Raw genomic sequence first — 13,245 nt, forward strand, 5'->3', positions numbered from 1 at the left:
CCATTGTATGGACATGCCACATTTTGTTTACTCATCTGTTGATGGAGACTTGGCCTGTGTCCACTTTTTGGTTATTATGAATAATATCACAGTGAACGTGCACATACAAGTGTCTGAATCCCTCTTTTCAGTTCTTTTGGGTAGACGCCTAGGCATGGAATTGCTGGGTCATATGGTAATTCTATATTTGACTTTTTGAGGAAGCACTAAACTGTTTTCCATAGCAGCTGTACCATTTTGCACTCCCACCGGATATCTACAAGGGTTCCAGTGTCTCCATATTCTTGCCAACATCTGTTCTTTCTTTCTTTTTTTTTTTGTAGCCACCATCTTAGTGGGTGTGAAGCCGTAACTCATTGTGGTTTTGATTTGCATTTCTCTAATAACTAATGATGTTAAACATCTTTCCACATGCTTATTGGCCATTTGTGTGTCTTCTTTGGAGAAATGTCTGGTGAAGTCCTTTGCCCAGCAAGTTGGTTTCGGACCTCTGTACGGACTCGCCTCTCCGTGTTTCTCCCAGGGGTTGGAACTAGAGCCTTTCCAGGAGGAGGGAGACCAGATGCCTACAGAGAGTGGGGGTGGCTGTGCAGATTCGAAGGCTCACATTCACCCTTTCGTGATTCATTTCATTCCCTCAGCCCATTTGGCACCCAGGGTAATGATGCTATTTGAGTTCTCATCAAGCAGGAAAACACAAAAACCAGTAAGTGTGTGGGATTAACCAAAGCGATGTGGCAGCAGGGGCAGATGGGGCCACTGCTATACTCCCTTAGAAGCAGACAGGCCTTTCTCAGACACCTTGCACCCTCTGGGTTTCCTTGACCACCGGTGTGTTTTAGCAAACTACCCATTCCTTCCTACCAGGTAGTAGGCTGTGTGCTAGATGGAGCTGTATTTGCAGAGCATCCCAGCCAGCGCCCGGGATTTGTGGGTGCCCAGGGTCACTCACCGTCGGTGCTCCGCTGCTCGCCGGCCCTGCCAGTCCTGGGCGGTGGGCAGGGAGGCCAGCGTGGAGCTTCCAGCGGGGACAATGTGACTTCTCCCTGGGTGCTCATTCCTGGGGGAGGGCCACCGGGTCCTGGCAAGGTGTCAGGACAAATGTCACCGCCTGCGTAACTGTGAGATTAGCAGGGCAATCGATACAATGATGTTCAGGCAGCTTTGCTATCGGTTTTTCTCTGGTTTGACCTCATGTCTGTTGTGGGGCCCGAGGCGCGGGGTCCGGGGATGCTGAGCTACCTGACTTTCTGCCATGGTTTTTCTTACTGGATGTCAAGAGCCATCAGGATCACTGAAGAGAGAGGAGTTTCCCACATTGTGATGCAGCCTTCTGCCAGAGGGAGGGAGGAGGTGATGTGTCCACTAAGCAAGGAAGTTCTTTCTGGAAGCTGTATTCTTGTCCTTTATTCCTATAATAGGGCTTGTTGATCTGTAGGGTAGGGCAAAGAACCTGGAATCTCTTCCAAAAAAATGCACACAAACATTTGCTCAGGTGGCTACAGGTTCCTCTGGTCCATCGTGGTGCCCAGGTGAGGGTCTGGCCCTTTAGAGAGCACAAGCCTGGAGGTGAGGCATGTGGGGATTGGGCAGTGTCTCTGCGAAGTGGGAGTTGGGTGGGACGTAGTGAGAGGCCTGGTGGTCACGGGGAGAGAAAGAGTGTTTCATTTGGTCGTTCTAAATACCAAACACAAGGGAGTGCCAGAACAGACAGACTACGTGTGTGGCGGGGTTCAGGCTTCCAGGCGGCAGCAGCACCTGCCCATAGCAGGAAGCCCCACGGCTCATTCCTGCCCCCAGGCTCAGCCCACACTGCTGCTAAGAGGGCCTCTGTCTTTCCTTTCAGAAACAGCCCCCACGTCTGCATATTCCTCTCCAGCCCGGAGTCTGGGGGACACAGGAATCACGCCGCTGTCCCCTTCCCATATCGTGGTAAGAAATGTGTATCTATGTGCTGACGATCTTTGCTTTCTGGATCTGCTCTCACGAGCCAGGCTGCTGGGCAGCCCCTCACCTTCGTGGGTGGGGAGTACATGGTCCCGGGACTCGTCCTGTGAGCCCACCAAGCCGCTTCCCCACCCTCGGCCTGAGAAGGCTTTTTGTGGTGTGGCTGGTGCTTCCGGAGCTGTTGGCTTGGGTGCATTAGCAGGTGCATTTGGAGGCTGAGGGCCCAGAGACAGCGAGGCGTCCCTTTGGAAGGGAGCAGCCACCTCTGGCCGGGGCATCGGTGAAATGCAGCGGCTTTTTGATTGCAGTTAACTGCCCGGTCTGCAAGCCTGTGGCTGGGCTGGCTTCTGCATCAGCCGGCCCGGGAGAGAAGGCCTGGATGGGGAGGGGGCTGCAGATTGGGCATTTGCTCCCACCCTACCCCTCAATGAGAAGATGGATTTTTTGTGGGGCAGCTGTTCAAGGGATTTACACATAGCCGACCAGAGAAAAGTCCCCGGGGAGGGGTGGCTTTGCAGGAGGGGGCACCAGCTTGTCCTGGTTTTCCTGGAACTGGCTGGGTTTCACCTCACTCAGTGTCCTGGAACTCCGTCAGTCCTGGGAGACTGGGAGGCTGGCCTCCTCTGGCCTGGTCCTCACACTGCGAGTTTCCAGACGGCGCCCTGAGGGGTCCCTGTAGGAGCTTCGGGGTCACCTCGGGGTGTGTGGGGAGTGGGGGGCAGCGTGAGGAGAGGCCAGATGGATGGGGCTCTCACCCCCTGCTCTAAGCAGTACACTTCAAGCCCGACATTGATTGGTTTATAATGTGAAGTTCTGTGGATATAAAAAAAAAGTCTACACTGCTTAACAAACAAACAAACAAAGGTTTGGAAACCTGGAATGGCCTGACTCACTCGCCTGATGTTGAGGAAAGGCTCTGGCCCCTGAAGGGACAGGACTTGGCAGGATCGCATGGCCAGGGCCCCTGGCATGCAGAGCCCTCCTCCCACTCACAACACGCCTGAGCAGGTGGAGTGGTCACTGGGGCTGTGGCAGGGCCACAGCTGGTAAGGCATTCTGGACAGTGTCTGCACAGGAGTTCGGGGAGGGCGGTGAGGGAAGGATTGTGTCACTCGAGGAACCACTGGGCTTCCAGACTGGATGGACTTTCCACAATTAGTCGTGTTCATAAGCAGTTGATAAAGACGGGGGCAGGCTGTGGGCAGGTGCCTTCTCGCTGGCAGCCTGGCCCTCCATTTCTCCTTGAGCCACCATGTGGGGGCTGAGGCTGGCCTGGCCTCTCCGTAGGGCTCACCACGCGGCACACTTGAGCCAGAGTTCTGTCTGTAGGGGGTGCACAGCTGGGCAGGCGGGAAGGCCAGGCTCGGCCACCCCCACCCACCCCTCATGCCTTACTCCGAACACCCGCAGAATGATGCTGACCCGAACGTCTCAGAGCAGCAGATGTTTCTGGTGGTGGTGGCCATTGACTTTGGAACCACGTCCAGTGGCTATGCCTACAGCTTCACCAAGGAGCCAGAATGTATCCACGTGATGAGGTGAGTGCTGTGGGTGCGGAGGGCCGTGTGTGGGCACCAGTCACTGTACCTGTGGAGACTTGGAGGAGGGCCCTGGGGGAGAGGAGGGGGTTCGTTTAAGAAGCGGGTGAATGGCATTTAGTAGGCGGGTCCTAGATTCTGGCCCAGCTCAGCCCAAACCCCCTGTGCCCCTTTTGGGTAAACCATTCTCATCTCTGGGCTCCAGGTTCCTGGTCTGTAAAAGCATTGCTTTAATTCTGACTCAGTGGGTCTGGGGAAGGGCCTGGACAGTGTGTTTGAAACCTGGCCTGGGTTATTCTAGCATGCATCCCGGGGAAGAGGTACTGACTTGTAGGGTATTTGTGATGGAGGAGGTCCAGGTGTCAGCTCGGCCACCTACTGTGTGACCTTATGCAACTGCTGGACCTTCTAAACCTCAGTTTCCGAATCTGTGAAATGGAGGTAGTGGCAATGTCTGTCTCACAGAGTGTGTGTGCATATGAAATGAGATTTCCTGCCAAGCTTAGTACAGAGTAAAGTGTAAGCAGGGAAGGTGCTAGTCCTTAAGTGATAGTAACCAGAAAGCAGAGTGGGGTGAATTTCAGGGTCACCCTGAAGTTGCCCGGGGTCTCTTGGGACACACTCTGTGCTCAGGACACTGCTGCCCTCCTCCACCTCGCCCCGCCATACACACAGCAGCCTAAAACCGCCCTCTTGTCCTCCGCATCCACGCGTGACGGGCTGTCTGCAAGGACTCTGGTCTACCCTGGCCCCCACGCGGGCTCCGGCTCTGGTGCGGGGCTCTCCTGCAGAGTCTGTGGCCCCTCAAAGCTTTGGGGGCCAGGAGTTTATCACTCTGATTTTCCAAATCCAAGGACGGCTCTGAAGATAGATTGTGATGGGTTTTGCAACTCCTTTACCTGGCAACTGTGGAATTTAGTTATGGCTCCCAGAGTAAGATCTTATGCATTTTTGCAGTGTGCTGCTTAAAACATAAGTCATAATAAAAGTGACCCCCCCACCCCAATCTTGGCTTGGATGTCCTAAGAGGCTCCAGAGCCCCGTGGGTGTCATATCTTCAGGAAATAATGAAAAGCCAGTTCTGGTAGAGAGCCCCGATGACAGCAGAGCCCTCTTGTCTAGTCGCCACCAGGATTCTGCATCTGGGTAGCTAGATACCTGCTGCGAGGTCTGCTCTGCCGTCCCCAGGGATGGAAACCCCGAAGGGAGAAGAGCATGCTGTAAAAAGCTAGACTTCTCCATAGTTGTTTTGAGAAATGTTATTTCGAAGGGATCGTCTTGCAGTGAAATTGAAAAAAAAAAAAAATGAAGAGCAGACATAACACTGAGATTGCTTGGGAGGGATCCACACAGTATCAGCAGCGCTCAGGCCTCTAGAGAGATCATCTCTGTTCTTGTAGAGAGTTTGGAGGGAAGCCCTACCTGGATTTTAGTTCAATCAGAACACGTTAACCTTGATACAGACTGACACAATTATGGTTGAGAAAATTCAATTTTTTTGTATGTATTTTAATAGGAATGAAGGAATAAAAATTGGAAGGGAAATAACTCAGGAGGTTCATCGCCTAGTGAAAATGTCAGTTGTTAATGGGAACAGAAAGTCCATTTGTGAGCGGTCATGTGGGGAGTGCCCAGGTGCCCGGCGTCTGGGGTGGTGAGCATCCCTGGGTCTCAGTGCACTCATCATGGGGACTTTGGCTCCCTGGGTAGAAGCCTGCATCTTGATGGAGCTTGACTGGGGAACCTGCCAGGGATGATTCCAGACCCAGCTGTGTGGCAAATCCAGGTTGGCTCTCCACCTGGATTGTGATGGTCCCACCGAAGCTTAACGGTGCTATGTTGGGAGCAGGTGTGAGCTCAGCCACCCTCCCAGCAGGCCAGGGAGAGGCGTGCTTCCTCTAGTACAACGTGTCGCCACCAGAGGCTTCTCGTGGTGGTCCCGTGGCTAGTGGCAGCACGGGAGCGTGCTGCAGAGTCAGAACCTGGGAGAGAAGAGAGCATCCTGGCCGCCTTGGCAGATGCGGCTTCTCCTCTCTTCCAGAGGAGGGGAGGCACCAAGTCACTTGCCTTCTTCACTCTCCTTCCTGTTCTCCTTTCTACCTAAGAGAAGGAAGGAAGCTTCCCTGGGGCTCCACCTACTCCCTGCCCCACTCCCTTACCCCCCCATGAGCTCCAGGATGGACTCCCATGGTCTCCGCCAATCTGTCCATACTCACCTCTCTCCTCTTCTGGGGCCTCTTCAGCACTCAGCCTTGCAGGAATAGTCCTTTCCCACCTCCCTGTTCCCATCAGGGCTCTCCTGCCTCCTTGTCACCGTGGCTGTTACCCTGGTATGGAGGCACCCAAGTCTGTCTCTCCTCCTGGATCTCTCCTGTGAACCCCAGGCTTCCATCTCCAGCCCCCTCCTGGGAGTTCAGTGCCAGCAGGTTCACCTGGAGTTCCCTCGTTCCCTGCGGTCTCCTTGGTTAACCAGGGCTCCAGGTTTCTGGGAAGGGGGCTTTCTCCTCTGGGCTCCCAAGTGGGGGCCTCTGGTGCCTTGGCTCCTGCTCACACCATGGCCATTTGGCTTGGTTCTCCCTCGGGAAGGCTCATCCTCCTCCATCCCTTTCCTCTGCCCTTGTTTAAGCCCCCTTGCCTCTGCTCCCAGACGAGGCCTGAGGCTCCTCCTCAGCCTCCTGGCTTCCTGTCTAGTTCAGTGTGCTCTGGTCAACCCCAGCTCTGATTCTGCCATGCCCCTGCCCTCCAACCTTTAGTGGCTTCCCGTTACTCACTCATTAATTCTCTCCCTTCCCAGGGTTCTCTTCAGCCTGGTTCCATACACCTTCCCAATCTTGTTTCTCACACTTCCCATTTACACACTCCTTCTCCACCCAAGCCAATCACTTAGCATCCCCGCACAAGCCCCATGTTCTCCTACCTCTGAGCAGCCTGCAGTGCCCTTCCATCCTTCAAGATCCTGGCAGCTCTGTGTCAGTCCTTCGAGTCTCTCCTTAGCCCTGCATTCCTCCCCTTGCCCTACCATCCGGCACCTCTGCCTTCTCTGACCTCTAGGGCATTTCCTGGGTCCCTCGTTCCCATGTGATAAGGCAGGTATTTATGTATTTGTTTATACCCTACCTTGTTTTAGAGAGGACACAAGCCGGCTATACATTTGTTTTGAGGGCTTGCAAATTAAAAAAAAGACCCCGCCCCCCACAAAAAGACATAACCTCCTAGGTTGTGAGTTATTTGAAGGCAGAGACATAAAGGTTTCGTGTCTGTGTCGCCAGCACCCGGCACACAGTAGGTGCTTAGTGAACATGGAGTGGATGGTCAAAGCAGACCTCGTTCCTGAGCAAGACCCTGGTGCTTGCCCCTTTCCTTCTTCTCTCTGACTGAAGTCGGGTCTCTGATCACCACTCACCCAACAGAACCAGAGTGCACCTGTCGCGGCTCCTGTGCGCACCCACATCTGTAAGAATCGTGCACACAGTAGGTGCTCCAGTCAGTGCCGCCTGAACTAGGATTATGAAGGAAGGTTCTCATAACCTCTGCCTTTCCTTGATGTCAGGCGATGGGAAGGGGGCGACCCTGGGGTGTCCAACCAGAAGACTCCGACCACTATCTTGTTGACTCCGGAGAGGAAATTCCACAGCTTTGGGTATGCCGCCAGGGACTTCTACCATGATCTGGATCCCAACGAGGCCAAGCAGTGGCTATACCTGGAGAAGTTCAAGATGAAGCTGCATACCACGGGGGTAAGCGAGCCTCTCCCTGGCCCCAAGTCCTCCGCATTGGAGAGCCAAGGTTCCTCCAGCCCCGAGGTCTTCCCAACCCAGGAAACCCTCAGGCTTCTCCTGAGTAGAAAGTAACATCCATTTACCTTGATTTTAGAAGCAGCCTGGAGCACACAACACTTCTGCGGAATACACGGCACTTTCTGATACACACATGGGCAGGGAGATATTCAGAATATTTAACAACGTGTGTGCCTTGGCAACTGACTGGTCAGAGTGGACACTGGCTGGAGCCCCGGCCGAGGGGGCTGGGGGCTCCCTGCTATGCCAGGAGATCCCTCTGCAGTTGCTGGGTTGTTGGGAGATCCGGGGATTCTGAAGGCAGGCCTTGGGGGCCGGGGGCATTTGGGGGACCCAGGGCAGTGGCGATTAGCTAACAAGTTTAGAAGTAAACCTGTGTGGGGAAGTGGTAGCTCAGGAAATCAGGTGCCCAATTTATTGGAGGCTCAACTCCCAGCACGCCAGTGTTCTGTAAGCTGTCTACATCAGCTAGGCCCCTCTCCCAAGATTCATGGAAAAGTTTGGATCACAGGATAGGATTTTTTTTCAGTGTGAGCATTACATCCCACAGATTTTCTTTAATTTTTGGTACTTAGAGATTCAGGATGGCAATGGGTGTTTAAGACCATGGACCCTGGGACCAGACGGCCTAGATTTAAATCCTACCTCTGAAACTTGCAAGATGCTTAATCCAAGTGACTTAACCTTTCTGGGCCCTGTGTGGAATAGAGACACTCCAGGGCCTTCTTTGTGGGGATGGTGTAAAGATTAAAGGAATCAAAATACCTAAAGCTCTTAGAGCTGTGCTGGTACTAAGTTCTAGTCAGTTGCTCGCTCCTATGATTATTGCTTTCATTTGTCTGCTGTTAACGTGCTTGCAGATGACAAAACCCATGTTAATGGAGACCCTGCAGCCAGCACCCTGCCTCTGAGGCCCTGTGTGCATCGGCGTGGCTCTCTGTGAAGCAGACAGGTTCCTGCTAGAAATGCATCCTCCCCGTTTCACCTGATGGCGGTCACCGCCCAACAGCAGTCTTGTGTGGTGGAACACGGGAATTTCTTCCGTTTTGAGTTTTTTCAGTTCTGACCCTCTGGCTTCCTGGTGGTTGGTCCCCTTTCTGAACCTGGGAGTTGCCCTGCCCCCAAATCTGGGGTGTCTTTGTTGAGCACTGGGGGTGGGGTGGCTGGTTGGGAAGGGGGGGCTTGTGCCGATGGGTCAGGACAGCCGACAGGCTCCACGAGGCCGCTTTAGTAGCTTTGTGCCCCTTCGAACTCTAACCGCAAGCCTCATTAGCCAGCTGGATCAATCCGGAGGCTGATTTTTTTTTTTCCCCCTGGTAGTAATGAGCCTCTGGGTTCGGGCTGCGTTGGGGGCTTCCTCCTGATGTTCGCTCCCACTCTCTGTCCATCGCCACCCTGTGAGCACTTTCTTGTCATTTTTGAATGACCCCAGTCCAGCCAGTGTCTCACAGGCATCCTGCACCCAAGGGACCGGACTGCTTTAGCTACTGGCGGAGGAAGGGAGGTGGTGATGCTGCACTCCCAAGAGGATTAAGCACAGGTCTTAAAATAGGAGCTCTTCTATTTTGGCGACTCGGTTGGCAGCTCATCGGGGAATGAAGGCTTCATGTCTGTTTAGCATCATGCACGTCAGCGAGTTGGCGTGATGCTTTAGGCCTCTGCTGGGGCTCCCGAAGGTGACCATGTGTGTCTGGGTGTGGAAATAGTATGTCAACTGCATCAGCAATGGTGCTTGCTTCCTTTCTCTTCTCCTGGGCTCTGTCGCCTCCCTGAAACCTCTGCTTCGTGAGGATCCAGGGGAGAGAGAATGAGAGGGAGGGAGGGAGGGAAAAGTGAGAGGTAGGGGCTGAAGGAAACAGCCAGGGCCCCTGACACAATAAGGGGACAATGCTGCCAGGCCCCTTGGTGGGAGATAGTGGAAGACACACTATCCCAGTCTACCAAATATCAGGAAACAGAAATGTGGCTCACTGGCTTCCCCAGATCTCCAAGTAGCAGTTCCCAAAGCCACAAGGTACGTCTCTTCTCCCTCATCTTACTGTTCCTTCCTCTCCCGCACCAGGACCTCACCATGGATACAGACCTAACGGCAGCAAACGGCAAGAAAATCAAAGCCCTTGAAATCTTCGCGTACGCCCTGCAATACTTCAAGGAGCAGGCGCTGAAGGTAGGACACGTGCCAGGGCCCTGGGGCAGGGGGAGGCACACCTGCCAGCCAGGCGAGCAGGCACGGCCTCCAGGGACGAAGCGTAGGACTTACATTCAGAAAGCAGGATGCACCCTCATGCCCTGCTGGCAGGAATGGAAAGTGGGGCAGCCGCCGTGGAAAAGTCTGAGAGTTCCTCAAAGGTTAAACACAGGGCTACCACATGACCCAGTGATTCCACTCCTCAGCATATACCCAAGAGAGATGAAAACGCATATTCACACAAAAACCCGTCTATGAGCGTCTACAGCAGCAGTATTTGTAATAACTAAAAAGGGGAAACAACATGAACGTCCATCAATGGATGGATGGGTTACTAAGTGAGTCTATCCCTGCAAGGAGATATTAGTCAGCCATAGAAAGGAATGACTCACGGACGCCTGCAACCACATGGAGAAACCTTGACAACGTTACTCTGAGTGAAAGAAGCCAGCCAATCCTGTGTGATTCCATTGTAAGAAATGTCCACAGTAGGTGAATCCCCAGAGAGAGGAGGTGGATTGGCAGGTGTCCGGGGCTGGGGGAGGGCACAGGAGTGACTGCTTATAGGAATGGGGCTTCTCTTTGGGGTGACAGAATTAGAGAGTGTGGTGGTTGCACAACCTTGTGAATATACTAAAACCACTGAATTGTATGCTTGAAAAAGGAGAATTTTATGAGATGTGAGTTCCATCTCAGTAAAAAAGATAGGCAGAAGACATGTGCGGCAGCTGTGGGGTCTCAGGTGAGGTGCTTAATTTCTCTGATACCCACATTCCTAACCGGAAGAGTGGGGCAGGTCGTGTATCTTGTGGGTTGTTTTACCAGACATGAGGCACCTCCCTCAGAGCTGGGCACAGTGAACTCCTGGCAAATGGTTGCTGTCATCCCTTCTCCCTGTCCCCCCAGGCCCCAGGGGAGAAGCTGGTGCCTGAGTGAGCCGCTTGGATGACTGTTGCAAAGTTTGTGCAGAGATGGCCCTGGATGGGGAAGAATTGGCTAATTTCTAAGTGGAATACAGCTGTCCACTTGGTGTCTCTGTCCATGGGCATGGTGATGAGTGGGTGTGAGTCAGATGCATAAAGAACCTTGTGTACTGAGCTTTATCCAAAAAGAATTGGGAACTTTAGAAGTATTTGGTATTATGTGATCACTACAAGAAATTTAGTGAACTCTAGAAATAGAATAGAGTTCTAGAAATAGGGCCTGAGGGAAACAAAGACATGAGAATGTAATACTGCTTTCATCCATTCAAGCACCTCCTCCTCCTCCTCCTTCTCCTTCTTCTTCTTCTTCCTATTCCTCTTCTCCTCCTCCTCCTCCTTCTTCTTTTTGGAGTACTTTCTGTGTGCCAGATAGTTCTGGCAGCATTGAAATCAACAGAGTGTGAAGGAGTATGTCGTCAACAGATTGGTGTTGTGAGGGGGTCATTGTGGGTGTTTGGTGTTTGGTGAAGACAGAGGTTCTGCCCAGTGGGCTGCAGTAGGGAAGGCTCCCTGGAGGAGGTGCATCAGGGGCCTCTCACTGGCAGCAGCTGGAAGGGTGGGTGTTTTGAGCTGGTAGAATGGCACAAGACGATTGCAGGGGAAAGGAAACACAGCAGACAGCTCTGGAAAGCGGGCAGTTTGGGTTGAGAGAAGGGCAGGGCTGTGGGATCGAGTGGGAACAGCAAGCTTGGGTCGAGATCTTGCAAAGCCTCAAATGCCAAGCTAATGAACTCCTTGGGTCACGGGGAGCCATCCAAGGATTTCTAATAGGGGAATGCCATGGCCACAGAGATAACATTTGAGGGAGGGAGACCACAGCATCCCCAGGGCCTGCAGGGTGGAGGAAAGCCCTATGGAAACAGTGGACTCAGATCCTGAAGCAGGTGTTTCTGAGGGCTCTGAGACTCGGAGAGTGGGGGGTCACTTGGGGAACGTGAAAACCAAGAAGAAAGAGGGGGCCAGGGCGGAGGGAAGAAGTAGATTCTGGGAAATAATTCTTCTACCGGCGGTGGGGGACGGAGAGGGGAGAGGACAGAAGGAAGGAGTAGGAGGGAGACGGAGTGTAAAGGAGAGCACATGATTCTAGGCGGCAACAAAGTGGACTAGGAGGCACAGAGATCCCGAAGAGCAGGGATCTCAGAGGCATGGGCTCAGCACCTGGTAGCCCAGACAACCAATGAAGGACTGTCTGCCTATCGTGTCTGTAGCCATCTGGAGAAAGGTGAAGGAGCAGAGGGAGGCCCATGACTGCAGGGCCTTTGGATTAGGAGGAAGAGGCATGGGGATCTGGGGAAAATTTAGGACCTGAGAAAGTCCATGACATTGGCTTGTGTTTCAGGTTGGTCAAGGGGAAAAGAGTGAACAGCCCATCTCAGAAGGGGAGGGGAGAGATGGAGGGGGGCAGAGGGCCAACAGGGAGTGTAGGAGGGTGTGTGGTTTCGAACATGTCAGCTCAGCCAAAAGCTTTGGGAACCTGGTTGCACATTCTCCCAGCAGGGAGCATGCTATAAAGAAATTCCATGAAGAAAAGCTTTCTGAGGAGATTTATGAGCACCGGGCCCTCCACGAGAGGGCTGGCTGGTATTGGAAGGACAGATGGCTTCAGAGGAGGGGACTGTTGCACGTTGGACCAGGATAAGCAAAATAGAGTATCTACTAAAGCATCGTATCTCAGGAATCACAGGCATGAAGCAGGCTCATCGTTCATGAAGGAAAGCAAGTGAAAAGGGCCTGACATACTGAGATGTTTAATTAATGGCAGGGTCCTTTCCCTTCTAAGCTGTACTCTATCCACTGGTGAACAAACAGCTTTAAACAACCTTCCCTACGGCCAGGGAAGCCCATCATTCACCTTTTGAGCCTTTTCCTGTTTAAAGAGTTTAAAATAGCCTGGATGGTGCTCGGCGGCCTGCTTAGAACACTTCCCAACACACATCACTACTTGCCTGCCTTTAAAGCCCAATGCAGACCTGCAAGGAAATAAAACATGATAAAAACAAAACAAAACAAAACCCGCTGTTTCACGCAGAGGTGTTTTTAAAAACATGTTTAAAAAAAAAAGTATACTAGACGTACTTAACACTGCTGAGCTATGTGCTTAAAAAAAGGTTCATGCGGTAGATTTTACATTATGGGTTATTGTCACAATTAAAAATAAAAAAAAAATTTTTAAAGGGCAAAAAAAAAAAAGTTTACGGACTGATCACATAGGAAGTTAATTCCGTGTCACGGTAGCTCCGTCCCAAGGTATCTACTGAAACAAGAGAGGAAATGAGATACCTATCAGAAGAAACAAATTGCCAGCCTTTTAATCTTCTGAAACCTGTCCCCAGAACTGACTCCGACGCAGATGCGCGTTGGTGCATGTTTAGGTTTGATTTCAGATTTGTCTGGTGAATGTGGCAACTGGAGGGGAAGGGCAGGAAGGAGCAAGCTTTATCAGAGGTCTTCTCTGGGCGAGCTTCTTCCAGGTGTTCTCAATCTCCCCAGAAACACAGAGCATTACTTTTATTCTCCCCATTTTACAGATGGGAATACTGAGTCTGAGAACTATTCTAGAGACGTATTTTGTCTGCATGGACTCGGTGTGAACCTCTGATGCTTCTGCCAATCCCTTTTATCTGTGTGGTTCCTGCTGATGTGGTTTTAATCTTAACCAAAAGCTAAGGGCAGCATAGTTCTTGCTTGGGTCATGTTCATATCCCTCCCGTCCTGCTAGGAGAACTGCCCTGAGGTGCTGGCCTTGCCATAAGGCAGAGGACAGTGACATCTCTGACAACAACTGCTACCAG

General features: G+C 52.3%; 1 protein-coding gene across 4 annotated transcripts in view; it reads left to right on the plus strand.

The window, feature by feature from the left end:
• Positions 1–13,245, plus strand: part of HSPA12A (heat shock protein family A (Hsp70) member 12A) — a 146,083-nt gene that overhangs the window by 110,423 nt on the left and 22,415 nt on the right. For all 4 annotated transcript variants that reach the window (XM_081823432.1, XM_081823435.1, XM_081823434.1 and 1 more), the window contains exons 2-5: positions 1,847–1,932; positions 3,358–3,485; positions 7,036–7,222; positions 9,345–9,449. In XM_081823432.1, coding sequence (XP_081679558.1) covers positions 1,847–1,932; positions 3,358–3,485; positions 7,036–7,222; positions 9,345–9,449 — 506 coding nt within the window. The remainder of the gene's footprint in view (positions 1–1,846; positions 1,933–3,357; positions 3,486–7,035; positions 7,223–9,344; positions 9,450–13,245) is intronic.

This window comes from Leptonychotes weddellii, chromosome 6 (genome assembly GCF_054177405.1).
Source record: "Leptonychotes weddellii isolate Sample4059 chromosome 6, ASM5417740v2, whole genome shotgun sequence".
NCBI lineage: Eukaryota > Metazoa > Chordata > Mammalia > Carnivora > Phocidae > Leptonychotes > Leptonychotes weddellii.